The sequence below is a fragment of the Malania oleifera genome, chromosome 3 (genome assembly GCF_029873635.1).
Source record: "Malania oleifera isolate guangnan ecotype guangnan chromosome 3, ASM2987363v1, whole genome shotgun sequence".
Taxonomy (NCBI): domain Eukaryota; kingdom Viridiplantae; phylum Streptophyta; class Magnoliopsida; order Santalales; family Ximeniaceae; genus Malania; species Malania oleifera.
In genome coordinates, this window is record NC_080419.1 from 40485949 (window position 1) to 40511701 (window position 25753).

Consider the following 25753-nt stretch of genomic DNA (forward strand, 5'->3'; position numbering starts at 1 on the left):
GTACTTTATAGTAGTCACTATTGATCATTTTACTGGTAAAAGTATAATTACATATTCATAGTTATCAAAATTGTACGGCTCTCCATTTGAATTGTATGATTTGATTTGATTCGATTCACTTACCTATTGATTCAAACATAGTAGACAAATTTAAATAAGCAAGAAATTAGCAAGAATCTGGTGCTCCTTGATTTGAATCTTTCAATTCGTGATCAGTGAGTATTGACATCAGACATCCCATTGGTTTCCAACCAAACCCAACTGTATAGAAATTCAGAAATTTGCTACTCTTAATGCAAATGGCCTTAAAAGCTTATTCAATAGGATTTAGAATAAAAATGAACAAAATTGATCCCCTTTTTTCTCTATTTTGAAGTGTAAAAAGTACCATTTGAGGAGCAGCAACAAAAGGTTGCTATATTTAAATTTCCTTCTCACTTCCAACAGGTGTCAAGCACGATGAAATTTAGTTTCTGAAGAGCAAAGATTCAGGCGCACTAAGCTCGGTCTGGCCACGGGAGAATGCGTTTGAATAATGCTAACCATTTACCTGAATGTAACCTTTTGTTACTAGTCTAGCCTTTAAGCAAGCAACAGAATCATTTGGCTTTACCTTCATGGTATACACCCACCACCCAATCTCAACTAACCATAGGCTCATCACTTAGAAGTTGCGCAAGCTACCAAGTATCATTAGCCTGCAAGATTTGCATCTCTGCATCTATTGCCACTCTTCACCCAGAGTGAGACAGCTTCAGCCATAGACTTGGGGATACAGATGGACGATACAGACGTAAAAAATAGTAATTGGAAGGTGATAGAGAAGTGTAATACACAAGTTAGGGATAAGATTTCAGGTACATATGCTTTTATGTTTTCAATAGCAATAAGATCATTCTCACAGGAAATAGGACTCAGATCTGGAGAGGTCTGACCTACTTTGTGTTGCTGTCAGGCATGCACCTGGAAAGTAAAATGATCCAGACTGCTGGAAAGACTCAAAGGGAAAGGAGAATAGGTAATGGGAAGGAATCATCATGGTCGATGGGGCTTAAGAACTTGGAATAGTAGCAAGTAGACTCAGGGAAAGTCACATGGCAGAGACAAAGTAACAATACAAGGAAGGGCAATAAAATAACTTTGAGAATGAGAGTACCCCAGAAAAACACACTTTTCATTTTTTATTTTTTATCAGCAAAGAGAAAATATATTAGCCAGGCATGAAGGAGATGCCAACCATGGTACAAAACATCAACCACTCTCAAGAGTGTCGCTAACATCAAGGATTGCATAATGTTCATTAACAATTTTCCCACTAAGCCAGCTGCAGACAGCGGTGATCCGTTGGTCTTTGCAAGTCTGAAGCAAAGTAGCTGAATCTTTGAAGGCTCTCTTATTTCCTTCTTTCCAAGCGCTCCAAAAGATGGAAAGAGGGATGAGGTTCAAAGCCTTTTGCTTCTCCTTGGTGCCTCTGATGCATTTCCAAGCCCAAAATTCCCCTCCAACTGAATTTTCTGCAACCCACTATTGCCCAGCCAAGGAAAAAGGCTAAATTCCACAAATTCCTTGCCCAGGGGCAGTGGAGAAGAATGTGGTTGACTGATTCTATGTCAGCTATACACAGAAAACACCTCTTTGTGATTGTAAGCCCACTTTTCTGCAGATTGTCGAGGGTTAAAATATTTCCATATATGGACTCAAGCAAAAAAGGCAACCTTTGAAGGGGCTGCTGTCCTCCAAATGTGAATCCAAGTGGAGTTATTGCAATTTGTTCACGGTGATGAGAGCTTCTTGTCGAAAGATTTAACAGTGAAAACACCATTTTGTCCAAAGCCCATTTTGGTTCGTTGGGGATATTTTGGTGACAGAATTTGTAGAGAAATCTGTAGAAGTCAGAGAGTGTGTGAAGTTCCCAATCTGCCACGTTCCTAGTAAAAGGAATGTCCTAGGAAATTCCTTGATCAGTCATTTGGAGATGATGACTAATAAGGGCATTTTTATTACAATCCAAGCTGTAGATGGAAGGAAAGGCAGCTCTAAGATTAATGTTCTCACGCCACACATCATGCCAAAAGTAAACATTGGCCCCATTCCCCACATGAAATGTCACAAATTGGAAAAATTATTCCCCCCTTTCCTGATGAATTTCCATATTCCCGCTCCATAGGGACCCCTTCTAATGCGAGTTGTCCAATCATTGTGCTCCAGCCCATATTTAGAAACAATAACATCCCACCAAAAGTGGTCTTTTCCTCTCATGAACCTCCATAACCACTTCCTAAGGAGGGCTTTATTGAAAGTGAGGGGGGTTTTAACCCCAAACCGCCTGAACAAATGGGTTGTTTGACCACTCCCCATTTGACAAGGTGGTATTTAAACTCCTCCCCTAGCTTCCCCAAAGACATCTTTTCTGAATTCCCTCCAATCTTCTAGTGACTGCGGCTGGTAAGGGAAGGAGAGACATGAAGTAAATTGGAAGACTTGTCAAAGTGCTCCTGATAAGAGTGAGTCTACCTCCTTTTGATAAGAAATTTATTTTCCATCCTGCCAATCTCCTTTCAAACTTTTCAATAATGGGGTCCCAGACTCCTTTGTCTTTGAATTTGGCTTCAAAGGGGAGACTGAGGTAATTAATGGGGAAGGTTCCCATCTTGCAACCCAAAGACCAGCAAGGAAAGTCCCCCCCTGTGTTCTCTCCAATTGGAATAAGCTCACTTTTAGGCTTGAGACAACCTCAAATCCTAACAAAATGCATTGGAGGTTGAGGATATGAAAGGGTCATCTTCACAAAAAATGATAGTATCATCTGCGAAAAGAAGATGAGAAACTTCTATAAGCTTTCCATTTCTCCCACTTTAAGACCTCTAAAGATCCCTTCTTTAGTAGCTTTCATCAGCATGAGGCTAAGCACCTCCATGACCAAAATAAACGGAAAAGGGGACAAGGGATCTCCTTGCCTCAAGCCTCTTGAGGAGCGAAAGAAATCAGAAGGGTAGCTATTTATGAGCACTGAGAAGTTTGGGGTTTTGATGCATTGAGCAATCCAGCTACACCATAGCTCCCCGAAGCCCATTTTCCTGAGATAAAGAAGGAAGTTCTAACTGACATGATCAAACACTTTCTCCATATCCAGTTTTCACACTATGCTCCATTTTTCCTCCTTCAGATTGGCATTCTCCACCTCATTAGCAATAAGGGCAGCATCCATAATTTGTCTTCTAGCCACAAAAGCATGTTTATATTGATCAATGACTTCCGATATTGCTTTTTTGAACCTCTCAGCTAGTACTTTGGCAATGATTTTATAAATGCTTCCCACCAAGCTAATGCGGCGAAAATCCTTGATGTTAGCAGCCCCAACTTTCTTTGGAACAAGAGTGACAAAAGTGGTATTTATGCAATTGATGAATTTTCCTGATCTATGAAACTTCTTGAACATGTTTAACAAGTTGTGCTTGGGGAGGCTCCAGTTAGCCTAAAAGAAAGCCAAGGAGAAACCATCCATCCTAGATGCTTTATCCCCATTGCAATTTTTAATAGTTTGGAGGAATTGCTTCTTAAAAGGATCTCTCAAGCCACCCTGCAGTGGAAGAGCTGAGAGATCTGAAATTGATGCCATCCACTGTAGGTCTCCAAGCCTCAGGTTTAGTGTAGAGGTCTTTATAAAAATCACAAATACGTTTCCTAAAATCTTCTTCCTTTGTTAAGGTGATTTCCCCAATTTCAATGCTGGATAAGGTGTTACTCTACCATGAGCATTTGCTGTCCAATTAAAGAATTTTGTATTACGGTCCTCCTCTGAGCCATAAATCTCTGGATTTCTGCCTCCAAGATATCTCTTCATGATTAATAATGATGTTTAGTTCCTTCTCTCTTTTGGTTCTCTGTTCACCATCATGACCCTAGATTATTTCTTGCTCATCAATCTATTTGATGCTATTAAGGACAACAATATTCTTTGCTTGGACATTCCCAAAGTTGTTTTTGTTCCATATCTTGAGCTTTTCTTTTATTTCTTTCAACTTTGAGACAAGCACGAAACTAGCTTCCTTGTGAACAAAATAGAAGACCACGAAGTTTTCACTACCCAGAAAAATACACCTTACAGCATAAGGATCCAATTTATCAGCCCTAGAAGTTAATTAATAAAAAAAGAAAACAGCCAATATGTGGAGGTAATGAGAACAAATGATCATTGGAACTATGATGGAGCATGATATTTTACCTCTGAGGACAGATAATGGCATCCTATTGATAAGAGAGCAAGCAGTAAAAACTGCAGGACTCCAGAACATTCTAGGTACATTCATTTTGTATAATTGAGTACAAGTGAATTTCATAATAAGCTTATTTTCCTTTTAGCAACCCCATTTTGTTGTGGAATGTGTGCTCAAGAAGACTCTGGAATTGTTCTCGAGGTATTCATATGTAATCATTTGAGGGTTGCAGTATTTTTAACATTATCACTATGAAGAATTTGAACAGGAAAATTAAACTGAGATTTAATCTCACAACAAAAAGAAAAAGTATGGTAAATAACTGAGAATGATCTTTCATTAGGCCAAAGTCATCCTTGAATAATCAGGAGCAATGGTAACAAAATAATGAGAATACAGCTCAGAGAGAACTTGACTAGGACTGATACTCTGATAGTATTAAAAATGGTGACAGTTTGTGTGATGGTAAAGGTCGAGGTGTAGCGGTTGTTGTTTTGGATGTTACATAATGTGTAATGCTGTTTATGAGGTTAGAAAACTTGTTAAAACTTATAGATTCACTTTTATTGACTTCAAAATATGGCATACTAATGTTTTAAATGATTATTACCAAACTTATAAATCAAGTTACACATAGTACATGCTAGACATGATGGATGTTATTTTGGCTCTTTGGTTGCCAAAAGGGAGAAATCATAGCTGTTATTATCGCCATTTTATTGAGTATAAGTTTTAATATTAACAAAAGAATCATAAAATAATGAAACATAAAAGCATAAACCTAAGCAAAGAATAAGCACTATGGATTTGATCCGGGGAAAAAAAAGGAATAACTTGTATGGAGAAAAAACTAAAGACTATCTGGTTTCAAATTTAAGTTTTAATCCAGCTCTTTTAGCAATTGAAAGATCTGGATTTGTGTTAGAAATATAATTTCTAATGAGTAGAAGAAAAAAACTTCTAAAATATGATTTCTACTCTCCTATATCACAGACAGTGTGTTTATCTTCAATTAACTTGAGTAATTCTTGTCTATTTGATAGTAAATATGATGGATATAGTTCGAATTCTGCTTCAAGTATTAACAATTTGAAATGTTTTTAACAATTACAGAATTAGTGTAAAAAATTGTGAAAGCAACTCACAAGAAGTCTGAAGGCATAATAAACCTGTAATGGTCTGTATTGGACCATAAAAGTCATCTTAACATGAAATGGACCATTGGGTGTGGGTGATGCAGATTTGAGTCAAGACACACCTATGAGGTAGTTCCCATAATGGTATCAAAAACCACCAATATCACTGCCATTACATAATGCTAATGGCTGATTTTTAAAACCATGCTGGGATCCCACACAGCTGAATGGATTAACACTAAAGGATTTACAGGTCAGTCATCGACTTGGAAAGCAAAAGTGACATGAACCTTTTCCAACCACTTAAAACTAGATAGGACTCAGATAGGAATGAGTTGCTTTAACTTTTCCAAGGAGGATGACCAAGGAAACAATGACCCTGAAAAGGTCTGGCAGCAATAGTGCGAAGGATAGGGGGACAAAAGCAGCATAATTTACCACCTACTATGGTAGTAGACATTTTCTGGGGAAACATGGGGTAAGTCATCAAAATACTGGTGTTGAATTGTTAGTTTGAGCTGGTTTTATTTGTTCTTTTTAGTTTTTGTGTTTTTTTCTATGTTTTTTTGTCTGGATTTTTCCAGATTTTGCTAAGGAGATGTCTTATTCTCCTGGTTATGCATTCTTAATCTATCAATGATATTCTTCTTTTGCTATTGAAAAAAGGGTGAGTAGCAACAGAACCAATGGACCCAAGGTTTAGAAGATATAGGTGCTGGATTGCAAACAATCTGTAAGTTTTTACCTTTCTGGGCAAGAGACGCAATGGGAAGAGATGCCTGATACAACCTCAAAATTTGAATGCTCTTCCTTTGATACCAACTTAGTTTGTTGCACTCCAATTGTTGAGGGGATGAGAGTCAGAATCAGTGGTTGCAGCATTAGCAACTTTAGGAGGCTTGGTCAACCGTATGACCACCATGTTCATGATTAGTGCACTTGTGTATTGTACCTCTACCATGCCCATGACCACCACAGTTTTTGAACCACCCTTGGGTCTCTATGTATTGTACCTAGTTTTTTTACCAGCTTTGTCACAACCTAGTTGTGTGCCTGAAACATCAATTGGTAATGAAAGCAAATTTGTCTGTCACAATACTAGGACCAGTATTAGTGGTAGAAAAGGCACAAAGCACGTGTGAATAGACCTCAATAAGGGTCTGCACCATCGAATCTGAGATCAGGCTCATTCAAATTCAAAATTCAAAACAGCCAATAGTCAAAGGATTGTCATCTGTTCAATCTATTCCCTCTATTCCTGCTTCTTACGAACGTCTGCAGTTATACATTGCACAATCTTACTAGAATACCATAGTTTACTATTCCAAAATTTCCTCTCAAATTTCCAAGGTGCATACACATTCTAGCAGTCCTAGATTCCCTTGAAGTCCATAGCAACATGAGGACTAACATGCATCTTGTCATCAGCTGGTCCTCACTAAAAGAGATACTCAGGCTTACCTAAGACTTACCTAAGCTGCTAAGCCCATTAAATGAGTTTTGACAGCCTTGGACCAGTGTAAGTAGTTACTATCATTCAACATCTTATTTTGTGATGTGGTAATGTAGTTGTGATTTGTGATAACAGGGAGGCAATCAAGCTCGTTGGATTTATGTAATGGACTCCATCCCTTAGGAAAAGCTGAAAATCAGCAATACACAATGCTAACAACCTACCAACAACCCAATAACCACAAATAAGGAGGCATAAGAGCAAAGCTAACAAATGGTCACGTGGCAGAGACTCAGCTCTTGATCGCACTGGGTTTACGTGACCTAAATGGATCAAGAAAGAAATTGTGAATCTTCACTCTTTAGCATGATAACATGAAAACCTACCTGTTAGCATGGCTTACAGAGGAAAAAGGGCCATAACAAACCATATTTTGACAAAAACATGGCCCAACAAAGCCTTAAGAATCGGTGGTGGCATCATAGTTCTTGGCCTACAATCAGCTTGTGAGTTAGTTTCCAAGGGTGAATTAAACTGGTGAGGTTGAGGACCATCGTGGTGGTAGTTTTTCAAAAAACCTGTGGGAGATTGTCAACCGAACTGGCAGTGATGTTAGAGAGGTTTCCTGCTTGTCTGTCAATAATTACAGTTGTCCTAGGTATGAATAACACTCCTGGGATAATGGAGAGGCATAGGTGCATATGGCTAAGGGACTAAGGGTTTGGTTTCAAGGTGATGGAAGCCTCTAGGGTTTAAGGTTTCTGGTCTTGTTCTGATTCCGTGGGGAGAAATTTTTATTATCTGGAGAACCTACTGATTAGGTTTCCCATTCAATTCATAATATATTGTATGTACCTGAAAAATTATGATGGTACCCTTACTGGCACAATGACATAAAAAAGTTTAAGAGACATTACAATTTCTTCTTATGTTGAAAATATGCATTTAATTTCTCTTTCTACATCTATTTTATGCTCCACTGTTTATGTAGGCAGTTGATCATTTTCGTGGAGATGAACATGGTATACTTGTTGCTACTGATGTTGCAGCCAGAGGGCTTGATATTCATGGCGTCCGAACTGTTGTTCACTATCAACTTCCACATTCTGCAGAAGTACGTTGATAATGGCCTTTTGTGTTTGTGTTTTGTGGAGTTCATAATATCCTACTATATTTGTTTAATTATTATGACAGGTTTATATCCACAGAAGTGGAAGAACTGCTAGGGCTTCTGCTGATGGGTGCAGTATTGCAATAATTTCATCCAATGATGGATCAAAATTTGCTTCTTTGTGCAAGTCACTTTCAAAGGTACTCTGCATTTTATGTTCAAGAAAAGCACATTTTGTTTCCTCATATGGGTATTTCTTTTTTTTTTTTTTAAAGTAAAGGTCTAGTAGATGTTATGGTATAAATCTTGATATCTTTGGATGGAGGGGCTGTTAGTGTCCAGTTAAACCTTTGGGAAGATCTGCTTGTTGTAGTGAATTTGTCGCACCAGGTAGAACTTGTCTAATATTATAGCTTAAGAGGCATGGAACAGAAAGTTGGTGATTTGTCTCGAGCTTTTGGTTTCAAACATAGCCTGGCTGGTGGATTAGCTGAGCTGTTAAAAAATATCATGAGGATTAAGATTGAAAACATAAGCAGCCAGAGAGTGATCAAACAAAAGAAAAACAAACTAAGAATGTTTTGGCAGAATAAAAGGGAATCTGTTTTCAGATACAAAATTTTTATCCACCAATTAGCCCGAGCAGAAACAGTCTGTTTGACTTGATTTTTACTATATAGACCTTGTGTTGTGGAGTAGTATTCCTTTTTCTTTTTTGAATTTTATTTTTGTTGGTTTAATTAAGAGAAAAAGAAAGATAAAGGAGGATAAGATTTCCTCATCCTAAAAAAAAGTAGAGAAAATAGAAAATAGAGGTAAATTAAGAAACATCATCCTATTTTCCAATTTAGTTGAAAGTCTATGAAACACACCCTTGAAGGCTGCAGTAGCATAAGCTGGAATTGAAGCAAGAAATACAGCTCTTTCCCATTGCAACAATCAGAGCAGGCTCTGCGCCTTAAAAATGCGGGTATTCCTCTAGTTAGATACACTGAGCCACAGCGAACACTACACAGATTCACAACATCTTTGCATCCTTTTCCCTCCCAAGAGCCCTAAGACACTAAACAATAAAAACACATTCTAAGATTCTGGACTAATTCAGTACTCTCCCATTTTTTCCCCCCACAAACACATGCAGCAGGAAAAAGGGGAAAAAAAGAGATAGGAATGACTTTCACTGCTGCATAAGCACATCACACACTCATCACTAACAAGGTAGCATGATATGAATCATATCAATAAAACTTCTAACTCAGTACAGAATGGCCTTCTATTGGGAGGTTTGAACCTGTCACTAATGCTGGGAAGAGTAGGGGCCCAAATCTAATGGATTTAAATGGTTGAAGAGTAGCAGATTAAAAGATGATTGGATCAGACATTGCATAAACTTTATTCAGTTCTGATTCAGAATCACTCCTATCCTCTTGGCATTAGATTTTCTGTCATAAGGATCCACTAGCTACTGCTTCCTTATTGAAAGAATAGACCCATTTGTTTGGGGCATAGTTTAGATTAGGCGTGTTAAGTTTATCAAACAGAAAAAAAGTGAGTTAAAAAAAATGAATCCAAACAGAAAAATGTCTATGTTAGGCTTTGCTCCCTTAAAATTTCACCCATGTCTCAATTTTGTTCTATAGTCTTTTAATTTTAACCCCAAACCATATTTTTAATGAAGTCTCAATTTGCTCCTTAATGTTTTAGTAGTTCTAGATTGCACTCTAAAACATTTTTGATAAACAAAGAAATTTAATGTTCGAATCATGTACTTTTAAAATTTTTTCAATCCAATTGTTCAATCCTGTCAAGAACAGAAATTAAGATCCAGTGCAAGATATTAAGTCAAAATTTTCACTTTTGCATTTGGTTGCTTGAATTCTGTTGTTGGCGGCATTAAGTTTTTGGGGCACACAGAGGCTATTTTTAAAATACAAAGGTGAAATGTGCAGCAAAGGAAACATAAAGGAGCAACTTGGGCCTTGATGGGGATGTTACAATTCAAACACTGGCGAGCAAATTGACACTTGGTGATAATATTATGGAGCAAAGTGTAATTTGACAAAGAGGAAAAAAATAAGCATTGAAAAAGAAAAATGATTTACCTGTGACTGTGATGCAAGTGGATATCAAGTGATCTTGTACTCTTTATCTCCTTAGGAAATTATGGCCCGTTCAAAGTTGAAGCCTTGCCAAGCATTTTCAGTAACTTCTTTACACAATTGGGTTCATTGCCTGGAAGGTTCTGTTGGAACAGTTTGTACCATATAGGACAACAAGCAACACATGGTTAGTAAGATCACAATGACTTTACTAAAATGATCCTGATCCTACATTGAATCCCAAATTGGTAGAATTGCAGTAGGATCAGTAGGTTTTCTGGGATTGTAGCATGATCAGGATGGGATCGTAAGATCTCACATTCTTTCATATTTTAAAATCTTTACTAAAATACTTTATATATGGGCTTAGTTTTTGTCATTTATAACTTATACATGAAATTGACAGCTTAGAAAGTGATTTGGTTTATTTTACATCAATGAAATTATGGCTCAAAAATTTATTTTTTCGTTCATTGGTGATTAATAAGTGGTGCAAACTTTAAACATTAATAATGGAGGTAAATAAATAATCATTGACACATTTAACAATAATAATGATAATGATAGTGATGATTTTAATGATGCTTTGATTAAGTAATTGATGATAGTCTTACTGATACTGATGAGAATCATGAGATAAATGGTGGCTTGGATGCTGACATTAAAGATAGAAGCTAGCTTGATAGTTTAGCTTTTGTTTGCTAAGAATTTTTTAAAAAGAAAAATGGATGTTCATGTTGTATGGTTGCTTTTTTTGACTGATTTGTGTTAGAAACAACATTATTTTTTTATTTTTATTTTTTATAAGTAATTATCTTGTTTTCATTATAAGCTGGTTTGATTAAGTTAGAAATGCAACAATTTGAACACTTAATCTTTTCTTCTTGTTGTAATATGAGGGCCGTACCATAGGTACTTGTAGTTTTTGAGTCTTCAATACTTACTAGACAATTTTGTAGGTTTATATCGTAGAATATGAGAAAAAATGACATACAAATGCGTTTTTCATGTTTATTTATGTATTTAGTAAAATCTTACAATTTGAACACATTATCTTTTCTTTTTGTTGTAATAAGAGGACCTTACCATAGATACTTGTAATTTTTGAGTCATCAAAACTTACTAGCCAATATTGTAGGTTTATATGGACTATGTGGAAAAATGACCTACAAATGCGCTTTTCATGTTTATTTATGCATTTAGTAGAATTTTACCATCCTTGATCTGATTCTCAATAGTATGATCTGATCTCATAAACCAGTCTAGCGATCCTATATAGGATCCTGATTTTAATAATTTTGAGTGAACAATGTTAAACATTGACGCTGCTTGGGCTCTTTTAGGGTTCTTCCACTGTATAATGGATTTTTTATATTGTATTTTGTTATTCATATTTTGGTATTTTCCTCCTTGTTTGTAGTTTTTCTTCAGATTTTCTAGCTGGTTGGGAAGGACTCCTTGTCCTCCAAATCATGCACTCCCTTTCTCAGTTTAAATAAAATTGTCTTTTCTATAAAAAAAACAATGTTAAACGTTGAATCTTAATTTGGGTATTGGGTTGTGAAGAGAAAGTCTTGGATGGATGGAAAAAAGAACTTCTATCTTGGATAGATGGAGAAAACGAATCTATCTCCAGGGTAATTTTTTCTAACAGATAGTTCTATTGTGTTGCTGTTGAAAAGTTTACAACTTTTAGGTTACCTTTTTATGAAGCATAGCCATGAGTATGACCTGCTTGATACTTAACTATATCAGGGAAGTATTTTCATTGCCCAACTTTAATTCATCTCAATTGTTTAGTGCCAAAACATAGATTCCATCTCTGTTATGCTGGGGAAACATGGTATCCTGGTCTTACTTTATGATGCCAATTTGTGAATCCTGGGATTGTTCATCTGCTTGCACTTGCTTAAACAGTACATAATTACAGAAAGAGTTTAAAATGTATACAGTTTTTGAAAATTGGCGGCCTGCCCTTGGTGAAAGGTGGTGTATGTGCATGTGTTATACACATACTTATCTCTCTGTGTGCCTTAAAACTGTTAACACACGCTATAATTGGCTTTTCTCTAAGTGCAGGATAGTTTCCAGCGATTCCCTTTAGATAGCTCATACATGCCAGCAGTTTTGAAGCGATTATCTCTTGCACGACAAATAGACAAGATTCTGCGCAAAGATTCCCAGGTAATCATATCATTTACTTGTCCAATCATGCTGTTAGATATGTACTGACATGTAATTTAGAGTTCTGAATGCAGCTGTTGGCTTCTTCTAAATTCCAATTTGGATGTTGACCTGGTAGTATTGTATGATAACCAACCAAGCAGAAATGATTAAAATTGTTTAATAAGTATTTTTTTGATCTTGGAACTCATGGCCCCATGAGCAGTGTATGCTTCTAACTTTGTTTTGGGAATTATTTTCTTCTGTGTTGCTACTTTGTTTTGCTCATTTAAAATCTCTCTCTCTCTCTCTCATGCAATAATTTATCTACTGTTGTTTTTTGGTTTAGCTGTTGACCATGGGTTTAGGGACGTATACCTATTGAGTGGTAACTACTAGTACTCAGAATTCCTAATACCTTTTTGTGAAAATTAAGTGAGTCCAGGAGAAGAAGCACGTCAAAATGGAAGGAGGGAAGGTCCCATGAAAAAGAGAAAGATAATACCAAGAGTTAGAATCAGGAAAGACAAATAAATACTCTTAAGAAGACAAAAGAAACGATAAAGAGACTACCCCCAATAGAATACTAAGAGGGGAGACTAGAAGTAGGGAAGATTTTTTTTTTGGTGCTATAGCTCCTCTCTTGCAAAGGGTACTGGTCTCTTCTAGTCTTATTTATCCTACTTTCAAGTGTTCAAGAAAGTGGGAAAAACTGGCTCTCTAACGAGGATCAACCTCACTTGCTAGATATAAGGAATTCTCCATGGCCTTGTGGTACCTTTGTTCCCCATCTATTAAAGTTGGTTGTATCATCCTTTTCGGTGGGATTTACTGGACCTTGAGCTTGGTCACAGAGAGACACGTGGTCTGAATATTAAGTATGAATTATAGTTCAAATATTTCTTGATCTATGTCATATACTCCATGCTCCAGACACTATAATGAATATCTGATGGTTCTTCCCAAGGTAGAGCAAGAAGCTTATCTTTGATGGCATCTTCCATCCCGCCTGGTGGAGAGAAGGCAAAGATGGATTAGGTAATATACACAATTTTGTTCATCATAGGAGCAAAACTTATTGCTTCGCATATTCTTTTTTTGTTTAGCCAATCTTCTTAATTTTGAAGATCTTTAAATGTCATCTGAAAAATAGATTTCTCATGTGTCATAAGCTAGGTAGAGCTGAAAGGGCCAGTGTGTCAGTGTCCGGTACGGACATGCTCTTGACACGGCTGGATATGTGTCTGAAATTAGTTTTTTTGTTTTCTTTTGGACATGGATGAATGTTTCCAGACTCTCCTGAAACAATGCAGACATGCCCTGGACACATTTTTATGCTAGACTCTCTGTACAAAACCCACCAAAACAAAAAAAAAAACAGAAGCAGATAGAAGAGATGAGCAGGAGCTTTTTGGAGCCCTAGCTTGACTTGCGACCACATCCTTCCCAATCCTTGCTGTTGAACCAGCCTCCCAGCTTTCTTCGGCGTTTTGCCCTGTTTTGCTGGACATCTCTGCTTCCCATCCTTTCTGTCTATTTCTTTTTGAAAAAATTGATGGATGATGCTATTGATTTATTGATATCAATAATTTAATAGTAATATCAAATTATCAATATTAATATTGTTATCATGTTATGGTCCTTATGGAAGTATGGAACTATGGAAGCCCTGAACGATTTTTTGGTTGTTGATGAATGATGAATGTTTCTTGAGTTCTTTAATTTGGGTGTTATTACTAATTATGCAGTTCATGATTGAGCTTAAAAGATGACTATCGTTTTAAACAAAATTATTTCAATATCTTTCATTTAAAAGAACATGCCTGAATATGTGTTTTTCGTATTAATTGACTAACGTTTCTTGGCCGCATCATATCCTTATTTTTAAAAAATTGCGGTATCTCTGTGTTAGTATCATGTTGTATCTGCGTCCTGTATCGGTATCTGTGCTACCTAGGTCATGAGTTACTTGAGTGGTTTTGTAGTATAAGGATAGGAACCAGCCGGGTATTCAAAGCTGATGGGAAGTTGTCTAAACTCTAGCTTTTTGGAGATGCAAGGAAAAACTATCTATTATGGAGATTGCTGGCCCCAAGACATTCTCCATCATATTTGAAGAGGAAGGATTTGACGGGTTCCGAAGCAAATGAGAAGGTTTAGTTCCAAAGGGAGAAGCCAATCATGGGCACTCATAAAAACATTTTATGTCCTGATGATCAGGCTGGTGGTGAATATGTTGGGCTGGATCCTTGTGATTGAAAAATTCATGAATTCTGGTATTAACCAAGCAGTGAGGATTCTGGAAGACTTGAAGGCTATAGGTTTGTGGTAAACTTATAAAAAAGTGGAAGTATTGGTGTCTCTTGGTGCAGGTGCTACCTTTTTCACCAGGAGATGTGCAAATTTTGGGTTGGGTAATGTCTTTCATGCTACTGAATGGCAACAAGGTGTGTATCTGATTCATAGCATTGTTTAATTAGCTTAAGGATTGAGATAAGGCATGATCAGTTGGCTATAGCAGGTGATGGATGTCGGATGTGCAAGGTTTGGAGGTTACTTGGGTTGGAGTGGTGGTGATGCTACAGTTATAGGGTTGAGTGGAGAGGAAGCAGAAGCTGGGCTGTCTAATATTAATTGAGATTGGGTCAAGTTTAGGACAGGGAAGAGGGAAGAGGGAAGAGGCTCTGGTGCGGAAGTTTTAAGGAGGCAGTGAAGAAGACAGTAGTGGGATTACAAATGATAGGGTTATGTTCACAGGAAAAGTAGTCTTATGGCTCTAGTCATGTGGTGGGTTCAACAGCTGAAGGATGTTCACATTCAGACAATAGCCTTTGCTCGATAGGTTGAGGGATCATTGTGATGTCCCAATATCACAAGCTTCTTTTCTAGCAGATTCTAATATTTTCCAGGAATATAATTCCATAATGGAACAGGTGGAAGGTATGGAGGTTGATATAAATTTGGAAATAGAAGCCCATGCGAGTGAGGAGGCTATAAATGGCAACTTGGACAAAAATTAGAATCTGGAAGCTAGGATGGCAGATCAAATGGTTGTTCCTGTGAGGATGGCGCTGACGATAGGATCAAGTCTAGTCTTTCATTTCTTGTGAATTGTTTTTCTTTTTTTTTTTTTTATCCCCTGATGCTCGTTTTATTTCCAATAATGAATGGACAGGTACTGGCTAGAGAGTATTCTATTGATCCCATGGTAGGTCACGTTGACTAATGGGTTAACTTTATGCCATGAATGTCCAGGTGAAAAGGGCAACACTGTAACCATTGACCCTCCTGGTGTTGGAAGGATGTTAGGGTTCCTAAGGTTTTGTTAGATGAGTTAGGAATTAAGTTGGTTAGTCCTTATGGTCAACAGATGCAGGTGATGGTGCTCCCTCGGTTGAGGGAGGAGAAAAAAGAAAAAAAAAATGGTGAGGGATTTGCAGAAGTTGGTTTAGTTCAGTGAATCATGGGTAAAGTAGGGGTGGGGGTGGGAAGGTTTTTAGATGGAAGTCTTTAGTTGGAATGTAAGGGTGTGATCCTAGGAAAATATCTAAAGATTAAACAGTGATTCTAAATGCTTGTACTGATGCGTTTATGATTCAGGAGACAACATCTTATTGAGGTGGAATTTTTATTTTTTATTTTTTTTGGGTGGGGGTTATTGTTTAGGAGTATTTGGGAGTCTAGATTTAAATTTTTGTGTATTTCTTCCTGCCATTGGTTCTTTGGGGGCTATTCTTATTGTTTGGGGCATGAGGGTTGGTGTTTTAGTTTATAAGCTTTTGTAGTCTTTTTCCTTGTCTGTTAAATTCAAAGAGAGGGGTAGGGGTCGTGGTAGTTTTGATCTATGTATGGCTCAAATTGTCTTCATCTTATAAGTTCGTTGTGATGTGATTGGTCTCCGGTGCTCCCTGTAGGTGTAGGGTGGTTCTTTTTTGTTGGTAGGACGTGGGGGAGGGGGGGGGGTGTTTATTTTATTTTCATTACGATCTCATGAGAAGTTAGGGGTGTCTAGGATCACTATTCAGGACGAGCATGAGGGGTTTTGATGAGTTTATTGGAGGTCGTGATTTGACAGATCTTCAGCTGGTCAATGCTCATACTCAGCTTATTTGGTTTCCTTCTGGTGAGAGATTTTGATGATTCATATTGATTGATTTCTCTAGTAAAAAATGAGTGGGAAGATTCTTTCCATAATTTATCTCAGGAAACCTAGTGTGTCTGATCTATTTCAGAATGTTCTTGAATCTTATTTTCAGTTAATTGTCGCACTAGTCTGTTTAGGTTGGAAAATGTGAAGACTTTGTAGGGGTGTTCAGGTGAATGTGTAGTGGAGGGTTACGAGGGTTTTTTCTTTTTTTTGTCTTGTGAAGAAGTTTAGGTTTGTAAAAAACAAGTTGAAGTTTTTGGGGATATAGGCATTAGTAAATGGGAAATTTTCAGGAGATAGAAGAACCTGATAGTCTAGGAGGGGAGGGTCAAATGATGGTGGAGCAAGAGAGGATGGTTGAGTTATTGAATGAGTTAGATTGTATTCTTTTGAAGGAATTTATTAACTGGAGGTAGAAGGATGAGGTGAAATGGGTTAATGACGGTGATTAGAACTCGTAAGACTTTTTCTTAGAGTAGTCAGTCTAGAAAGTGTAAAATTTTTATTAAGAAATTGAAGATTTTTTTTGGGGGGGGGGGGGAATGATAGGGAATCATGATCTGATTGCAAAGAGATCAGCTGTGTTTCTATGGAGCTCTATTTGGTGGACATTCATGCAAGAGTTGCAGTGGGTGGCCCGCACACTCCTATATTGATGGTGCTGGTGCATTGGCTTGAGAAACCTTTTGAGGAGGAGGTGATTAGTTAATGTTCTTAGTAGGTTCATCAGTTGTTGGGTGGAGAGAGGGTTCAGACAGTGTTATAGTTTCTGAAAGTCTCTAGGTTAGAGGTTAACCTTAATTGTATCTCAGCAAGTAATAAGATTTTAGCTTCCATAGGGTGTGTAATTCATTGTTGGCTCATTTGTTATCTAGTTGTTCCATTCGGTGGTCAAACTTGAAATTTTCATTTTGGAACAATAGCAGAAAAGGTTGCTAGGAGGCTGGACACTTGGAAGCAAGCATTTTCTACTTTGGGTGCGTATTACTTTGATTAGAGCTTCTTTGTCTTGTATATCTACTACTTCTCTATGTTCAAGTCCTGGTTGGTGTTACTACTTGCTTGAAAACTAGAAAACTAGGAGGCAAGGGCTTAAATTTTGATTTCTACTAAAATTTCAAGGCTTCAAAAGTACCAAACTTTCGACAGAAATTTCATTGTCAATGTTAATTTCATTTTCAATTTTAAAAAACAATTTAAAAAATGACAAATTAGTAATAAAGCATGGAATTCTTTAATAAAACTGAAAAACTATTATTAGATATAATATTGCAAGCATGGTCTTAAATTTCCACGAAATTGTTGAAATTTCTAGTTTTCGTGACCCTTGAAATCGAAATGACAACGCTTTCTGTCTTGCATAATTTCCATCGAAATCTCAACGAATCATCCAAAATTTATCGAAATCTCGAAATTTGAGCGAAACTCGTCGAATTTGAACTATGCAATGAAATTTTCTCTTAGTCAAATAAGAGATTTAGGAGTGAAGTGAAAATTTTCTCTTAAATTATTTTATATATTTTTATTGAAACAAACGATTAATACAAGTGCTTCTGAAATTATTACAAGTGTATTAACTGATTCACTAAATATGTTTAATGCAAGTTATCTTACAAAATATGTTTGATGCACATATTGCCTTACAACTTTACCTCATACACAGCATAGATGTATTTACTTGTAATATATTAGTCCGAAAACTTACATTATTATGTCTATTAATCATTTCCAAAGCTTCATAAAAGAATTCCATGTTTTACTACTTATTTCCATTATTTTTCCAAATCGAAATCTAAATTGACATAGAAATCAAAATTTCTGCCGAAGTTTCCTGTACTTTTGAAGCTTCGAAATTTAAGACCTTGATTGCAAGATTTAGAACTAGAACATAGAAGCAAAATACATCAAGGACACGCGCATGGGTATGAGGTGCAATAACTATAATATAATAATCATATTAAGATATTCAATTAATATAAATGAGATTTAGACACCAGTTAAATAATTTTATTTTAAAAAATACAGATAATTTAGGTACAAATGGCCAAATAAAATATTGTAGCTAGTATCTAAGTTTAACTTTTCATATAATTTCAAATTTCTGAAAGCTATAATTCTTAAATGTGAAATAGTTTTGGTTAAAAAAATAAATAAATTAAGAGAGAAATTTCAATTTGGGTTTTGAGTCAAATTTGAATTTCTAGATAAATTTCACTTTAGTTAAAATTTTGACAGATTTCATTGTAGTTCCAAGATTTTTTTATGAAAATTTGGGATTTCAATAAACTTTGCTAAAATTTCAATATTTTGATAAATTTCATACGTTTTATGGAAATTTGGATGGAAACATTGTAAAATGGCTTCCATTTAGATTTCGAGGGATGACGAAAAGAGAAAATTTTCGTCTCGATAATTTTGTGGAAATTTAAGATTGCGTGTAGGAGAGGGGGTAGTAGGGACCATTTGGTTAGTTGAGATATAGTTTGTGGGCCTAAAGGTGGGGTTTGGTCGAGGCCAGGATGATTTCTAAAAACATTGCCTTGGTGGATAAATGGCTATGACGTTTTCCTTTGGAACATGAATTTTTTATGGCATAAAATAATTCAGAGTGAATTAGGAATACAGCAGAGCAGGTGGATGCTAGCATCAGAACTAATGCCTACTCATCGAAGGCCCTAGAAATTTATTTCTCAGATTTCACTTTTTCTTTTTCCTCTGTGGGTTGAGTTCTGTGTGGGTAATGACGCAAAAGTGCTGTTTTGAGATGATATGTGGTTAGGGGCAGTGTCTTTTTGCTCTGACTCAAATTTTCATAATGCTCTAGATTTACATTTTTTCATTTTTGAGGGTGGCAGTGCCTCTTGGGATTTTTATTTTAGAAGGAATTTGAGTATGAGCAAAGATAGGGAATTGATCCAGTTGGGGGTTTTAGACGCCTTCACTTCATCTTCTGGAACTGATTGTAGAGTTTGGGTTTTGAGTGGTGCGGTGAGTTTTCTTGTAAATCTTTTCTCAATCAGCTCATTGTGATGTAAATGGGTCCTACTGTCCTTTGCATTCTTTGCTTTGGAAATCCAAAACTATGTTTAAATCAGGGATTTTATGTGGCCTGCGATTCTTCACAGGATTAATACTAATGATTGGCTCCAGGAGTTGAAGGCCATCGAAAGCCTCATCACAGATGTTTGTTTCCTCTGTTATTGCAGTGGTGAATCAAATGTTGACTTGTTTCTACATTGTTCTTTCTCGTGGGGCATCTGTTGTAGGACCATTGTTGTTTTTGGGGAGGGTTGGGTTTGCCCAGCGACATTGGAAAGTTATTCTGTTCATGGTTCTAACGGCTTTGATTCCCAAGGAAGTCAAAATGACTGTGAAGGTGTGCTACTTTGTATTGTGTGGAGTGTTTGATTGGAGCATAATTCTAGAATTTTCAGGAGGAAGATGGATCCCGAGATGTGATGTAGTAGGGTGCTTTCTTTTTGGCCTGAGAAGTAATTTTTGTTCCATGATAAAATTGAATTATTGGTTTTACCCCTCTTGTTAATAGTTTTGAGTTTTATTGCCTTTTTTTGGGGTTTGATGTTTGGTTTTTGTGGGGAAGGAGCGACACTCAAAATTCCTCTTCCTTATTTTCTGGAACCGCTTTAGATCTCAAAAATGAATCATGACTTAATTCCATCAAGTTTTAATGTGAATTTATGCAATTAACATTGTTGTGCTTTTAATTTCTTCCAGCCAGTTCATTTCTGTAAAAGCTGCATGTTCATCATCTTTTTTGTGTGTTTTAGGAGAAGGCAAATAAAAGCTGGTTTGAACGAAATGCTGAAACAGTGGAGTTAGTTGTGGAGGATGACAACAGTGAGGAGGAAAAGGTGAACTCTAATAAAAAGAAGAAAGCCAGCTCTCTCCAGCTAAAGAAGCTGCAGCAGGTTACTTAACTATGGATACTTTCTTGTCTTGTATCTGTTGCTGTTCACACGCTAATGTCAATCTAGTATCTTGCTTTCATGTTTTTGTGTAGATAAAACTTTGTTACTTTTTGATGATTTGATTTGGTTTCAAATTGCAGGAGCTCCATGTTCTGCTTTCACGCCCCTTGCAACCAAAAACATTCTCACATCGCTTTTTGGCTGGGGTAACCATTTGTCATCACTACTTATTCGTGGCATAGTGTGATTATAGTCTGAAACAGTTGTTGATACATTACTTCTTTAGATGAACTGCATAAAATCTGTCCAAATCTCGGAATTTTGTCCCGAAAAAATATGTGATGGCAGATCAGTAGTGGAGAACTTTGGATGCTTAGGGGCTGTTACGTATTACTGTCAAAAATTATGAAAACAAAAACATGTAGAAACTATAAACCAGAACTAGAAACTAAAAATTAAAGACCAGCAACATATTTGGTTAAATTGGTGTGATGGCAAGTGCCTCCGCCTTGGTACGGGTGGTCTCAGGTTCGAGACTTGGGAGCGGCCTCTCCAAAAATGGGGGTAGGCTTGCTGACATCCACCTCTCCCAGACCCCACTCAAAGTGGGCGCCTTGTGCACTGGGTACGGCTTACTGTAATATATTTGGTTAATATTTCATAACTACAGCGACTTAAAAATTTGATTGAATCCCCTTTTAAATTATAGTAATATAATAAATCATCTCGCTATGTATTTCCTCTCTTGTGCGAAATCTCTCTCTCCCTTTCTTTCATGACTTTCCCTATGACTTTGAATGTAGCAGGAGATATCAAAGTTCACTATTCAAGGTGAAGGGAAGACCTTCAGTTTGAGATTGGACAAGGTGAGAGATATCCAGTTTCTGTTCGTTCTTGAGAAAAATCCCGCTTGGAGTAGATGGGTTAAACATCTGAAAGAGGCAGTTCTCTGGTTTGCCAATGGTCTTCCAGATTTCGTTCAGCTTGTTAGGGGTTCTTGAAAGGCCCAATGGGGAATCTGCTTGTATTTTATGTCAATTAAGTGGACAAGAGTGGGGAAGTTTTTGGAGTTAGGGTTGGGTTGAAATGGTAAAATGTTCTCTGTATTTATTCCTGGTGGAGCAAAAGGGGTTGGTTGGTGCAACTTTGTGAGAAAGTTCTGTGAACTAGCCAAAGAGTTTGGATTTCAATCGCAAGGCGTAGGTGTGGGTAGCCCTTCTGAGCCTAGATTGTGGAGTCTTAAGTGTTGATGAAGGGGAAGGCAGGTGAAGGAGAAGGCTGTGAAAGCAATTCCAACAAGGAAAACAGGCTGATGCGAATGAGTTAGATGAGATGTGCATTTGTTGTGGGGCTGAGCTCAGGTCAAAGATTGCAAGGGAGCCGATGCTAGAAGATTTCTGATCAAAGACGCATGTTTGTCTTGCTCAGTGAGTCGGGCATGCTGATACTGCAATGGCAGCTAGGGTTTTGGGTGATGGTGCAGCTCCAGTCGTGGCTAGGGTTATGGCAGGGGCAGAGCATGATAAAAAATCTGGGCTGGGCTGATTGGTTATTGTATTGGATCTTGGGCAAGTTAAGGGAAAAAGAAGGAGCCTCATTTTATATAAATGGGCTTATTAATAAAAAAGGCCCGTAGTTTTCAGGGCCTTATTTTGGATGGGCCAATCTACGGGGAAGGATGGTTGGGCCAATCAATATGGGCAGGCCCAAGATGCCTAATACTCAAGCCCAAATATGCAGGTGGAGAATATAGGGAAGAAAGGATTGTTGCCCATCTGTAAATGAAGGCCAAAATCTCTCTCCAGTTCCCCAAGATTCATGTGGAATGATCATATTGTGGAGCAATTACAGGGTACCGGAAGCTTGATTTTGGAAAATCTTTTGATGAAAAAAGGGTAATAACTAAAAGTGTCGAAGTGATTGAAGATTCTGGTTTTCAAGAGGGGCAAGAGGAAGCTGCAGCAGAGGTGTATGAAGGTGATGGTGTTTTGGGTAGGATATCTGATGCCTTAGACCTTAAGACAAAGGGATCTAAGGGTCCCAAGGTTATACTTGTTGGAAGAATGGGCATATGGATGCAGAAATGAAAAAAATTGTCCGAAGAAAAAAGAAAATGTTTTGGTGAGGTTGTGCCAAAGATTTTAAAGGACTTTAGGAGGATTTGTTATTGTGGAAGTCATAAATGCTAAGAAAAGGATGGGCAACTCTTGTCATGGGGTTAGCAAAAGAAAGGAGGCAATGAATTGGGGGGATTTATTAGATAATGAAAGCGATGGTCTTAGTGAGTTTGATTGTGGTGGGGGTTTACTGTTGGATGAAATTAGGGAACAACATGGATATGTTTCTGATTCCTGTGAAGTTTTAGGGGACTTATCATCAGTACATCCATCCCCTTTGGAAAGATTGGAGGGGGTCTCTATATTTGAAAATGACAATTTTGTTAATGAGCTGCAGCGCAAGGATGGTATTTACCAACACCAGTGGAGGAGATTTCAAGGAAGCATTTAGAAGTTCAAGATCTTATGGATAAATTGGATTTAAAGTTTTGTGATCCTAGGAGAAATGAAGAGCGTTTTGATGGGTGCAAAACTAGAGCTAAAAAGGGTCAAAGGGAGTTGGCTAACTTGAAGTGTTTGGTCAATTATGAAGGGAAAGGATTGAAGAGGGGTTTTCCTTGTTTATATATATGTTAAATTCGTGGTCATTTAATTTTAATTTTAATTAAATATATGTATAAAATGAATGATTTAATCCACAATAGTTAATTCTGGATATTAAAGTATTCTGGCAATAATTTGCTAACATGAGGTAAACCATAAAATCTGGTTTTCAGTTTTTTTCAAAAACAGCTGAAAATCAATAACTGGAAAAGAAAGCTAGAAACGTAAACAAACATGTTTTATAATCTGTTTCTTCACTTAGTCTATATAGAAACGAAAAATAGAAAACAGAAAACATAAATGATATTAAACAGACCCTTATATGTAATATGTTATAGCTTTAGAAGTTAGGATTTTTATTTTAGTTTGGAAAAATTTTGGGTATTTGAGATTTTTTATTAATTTATGGTTGTTGTGTATTGTAAGTGTTTTGGTTGCTTTGTAATTATTTTGTTGGTTGTCATGATGGGTCGAAAGAAATTTGCTTGCGTGTTGTATTAGACAGCTATCATTTGAAATTCAAAACTGCTTGCAGATTCTCCTCTCTCTCTCTCTCTCTCTCTCTCTCTCTCTCTCTCTCTCTCATACAGCTGTCCCATTTACTCTCCTTTTTCTTATTCCTTTCTCCTTCTCCCTTCTCCCTCTTCCATTCTCCTTATTTTGTTTCTTCCTCTGTTCTTTTCTATTTTCTGATCTGTAACTTCTATCTCTAATTCCTGTTCTGTTCTGCCATTTCACTGTTCTCCCATCTTCATCTCTCTCTCTCTCTCCCCCCCACCCCTTAATTCTCACTTTCTTTCTGTTTTTCGTGCTGTCCAACAACAATATTCCTAGATGAGCAATCTTTCTCCCCTTCTTCAAATACAGAACTTCTAACAATGGATGTAGACATGTTTTCCTCTTAGTGGATTTAGTATTTAACTCTAGTAATATAAGTGAGCATTGTCTCTTAACTAAAACATGAAGTGGGCATAGATTTCAAAATCGGTGTGCATCACCTGTTGTCTTTTGAAACAGTTGGGCGATATGTCTAAGCTCTACCAGCTAACAATCATACCAACAAATACTTCCATTACAGTACCATAATGCCATTATGTACAAGTGTATCCAGTAGATACCGTTACAGGCTGCTATGTTGCCAGAATGGTTGTGAACGCCTAAAATAGGTTTTTATCCCCATTTTGCCTTTTTTCCCTGCAGTTTTCCCTGTATTAATGCTTAGATACTCAATTTTTAGTTGGTTTATTTTATGTAGTAATTGTTTTCAAAATTTTCATTTATAGATTTATTTACTTTAGTACCGACTTATTTTTCTTTAACTTTTTTGTATTCATTTGCATTTCTTTTATAAGTAGCCTTCAAATAAATCAAGTTTGTTCTCTCATTAAGCAACATTAATATATGCAAATTGTATATTCCTTCATTTTTTTTAAAAAGAATACATTTCTTGCTCTACATTTGGAGGTAGAAATGGATTCCATAGCTATGCATTTATGTCTATAGCTATGCATTTATGTGTTTTTTTTTTTTAATGAAACAATGACATTCTATATTTGTATTATGATTTTTCTTAGTTTAAATTGCATTGGTAATAAAAAAGGTAGTCAACCCAAAATTACATCCAATATTTGTGGCATATGTTATATGTGGATTGATTAAGATTTACTAAAAATGGTTTGAAATGTTGATATGTAGGATTCTAGGATCAAAACATGTGAATCATAATGTTTTTAACAAGTTTTCTAATTCAAAAATAAATTCATGTTCATAGTATTCATTACCTGTTATCTAACATTGTGATGGTTGTGACAGTTAATTCCTGACATTTATTGTTAAGCTGAGTACTGCTGTTTTTAAAAACCATGATATTGATACCAAAGGTGGGAGAGGGAGGGAGGGAGGATCAACTTATTGGGGTTCAAAGTATTTATATGTATATATTTGCATAAATATATGTTTTTGTACTGGCATTTTGCTTGTATATAAGAATTTTTTAGTTGCTTCATGTATTATTGTCTTATTGAATGTACTATAAACTTAATTTTCTGTTGGTAGAAAAGTCGAAGTTTGAATGAACTGTGGAAATGCCCAAATACCAGAAGTTCTATTAGTTTGGTTTTTTTCCCCCTAAAAAATAAACCCTTATTTAGAGGACAAAAACTATTGTTTATTAAAGCGCCCCAAGCGGAACTGTGCCAACCGCTCAAGCAAACCTTCTCGGCAGAACCATATTAAGAAAAGATTTTGTAAAGTTAGCAAAGGGGATAATACCTTTTCTATTAACTAGCTCTTTGGTTAGTCAGCTGGTAAGAAACCCCACAACAAAGCTAGTTGTCATGGATGATGGAACCGAGTGTCACAGCACTAGGAAGGGGTCGTGTGGCACTCACTTAGATCGCTCCCCTAACCAAATCAGCTGACGTTCTGCCATTCAAAACACACAAGCATCACATAAGCACATGAACCAACCAAAGTGGTAACGAGGAGAGTTATGTAATACACAACCACAAATTCATGGGGGCGGAAGTCATAAACATAACATATATTCATTGAACGGTAGCATACACCATAAACAAGCACCAAAATACACATGTATGAAAGGGTCTACTTATATTGTTCTACCAACAATGCAATGGGACAAGCATTTACTCAAGGAGTTCAAATTTTTACATGGAAAATCTATGGAGAATTACGGATAGGGTGACAAATCCTTGGGGAGTAACATACGGGGTTATCATCTCACCTCTGTTATCCTCTTACATTGTCACCTCAAGACATTCTCTTTACTCAATTTTGTTGATGCCTTTGTCAATTTGCAGTAGGTAGTTTTCCGTCTTG

General features: G+C 36.7%; 1 protein-coding gene across 1 annotated transcript in view; it reads left to right on the forward strand.

Annotated features, from left to right (window-relative positions):
* Positions 1-25753, forward strand: part of LOC131151885 (DEAD-box ATP-dependent RNA helicase 13) — a 55343-nt gene that overhangs the window by 12986 nt on the left and 16604 nt on the right. The window contains exons 8-12 of the mRNA XM_058103348.1: positions 7798-7920; positions 8001-8117; positions 12096-12200; positions 20115-20255; positions 20396-20461. Coding sequence (XP_057959331.1) covers positions 7798-7920; positions 8001-8117; positions 12096-12200; positions 20115-20255; positions 20396-20461 — 552 coding nt within the window. The remainder of the gene's footprint in view (positions 1-7797; positions 7921-8000; positions 8118-12095; positions 12201-20114; positions 20256-20395; positions 20462-25753) is intronic.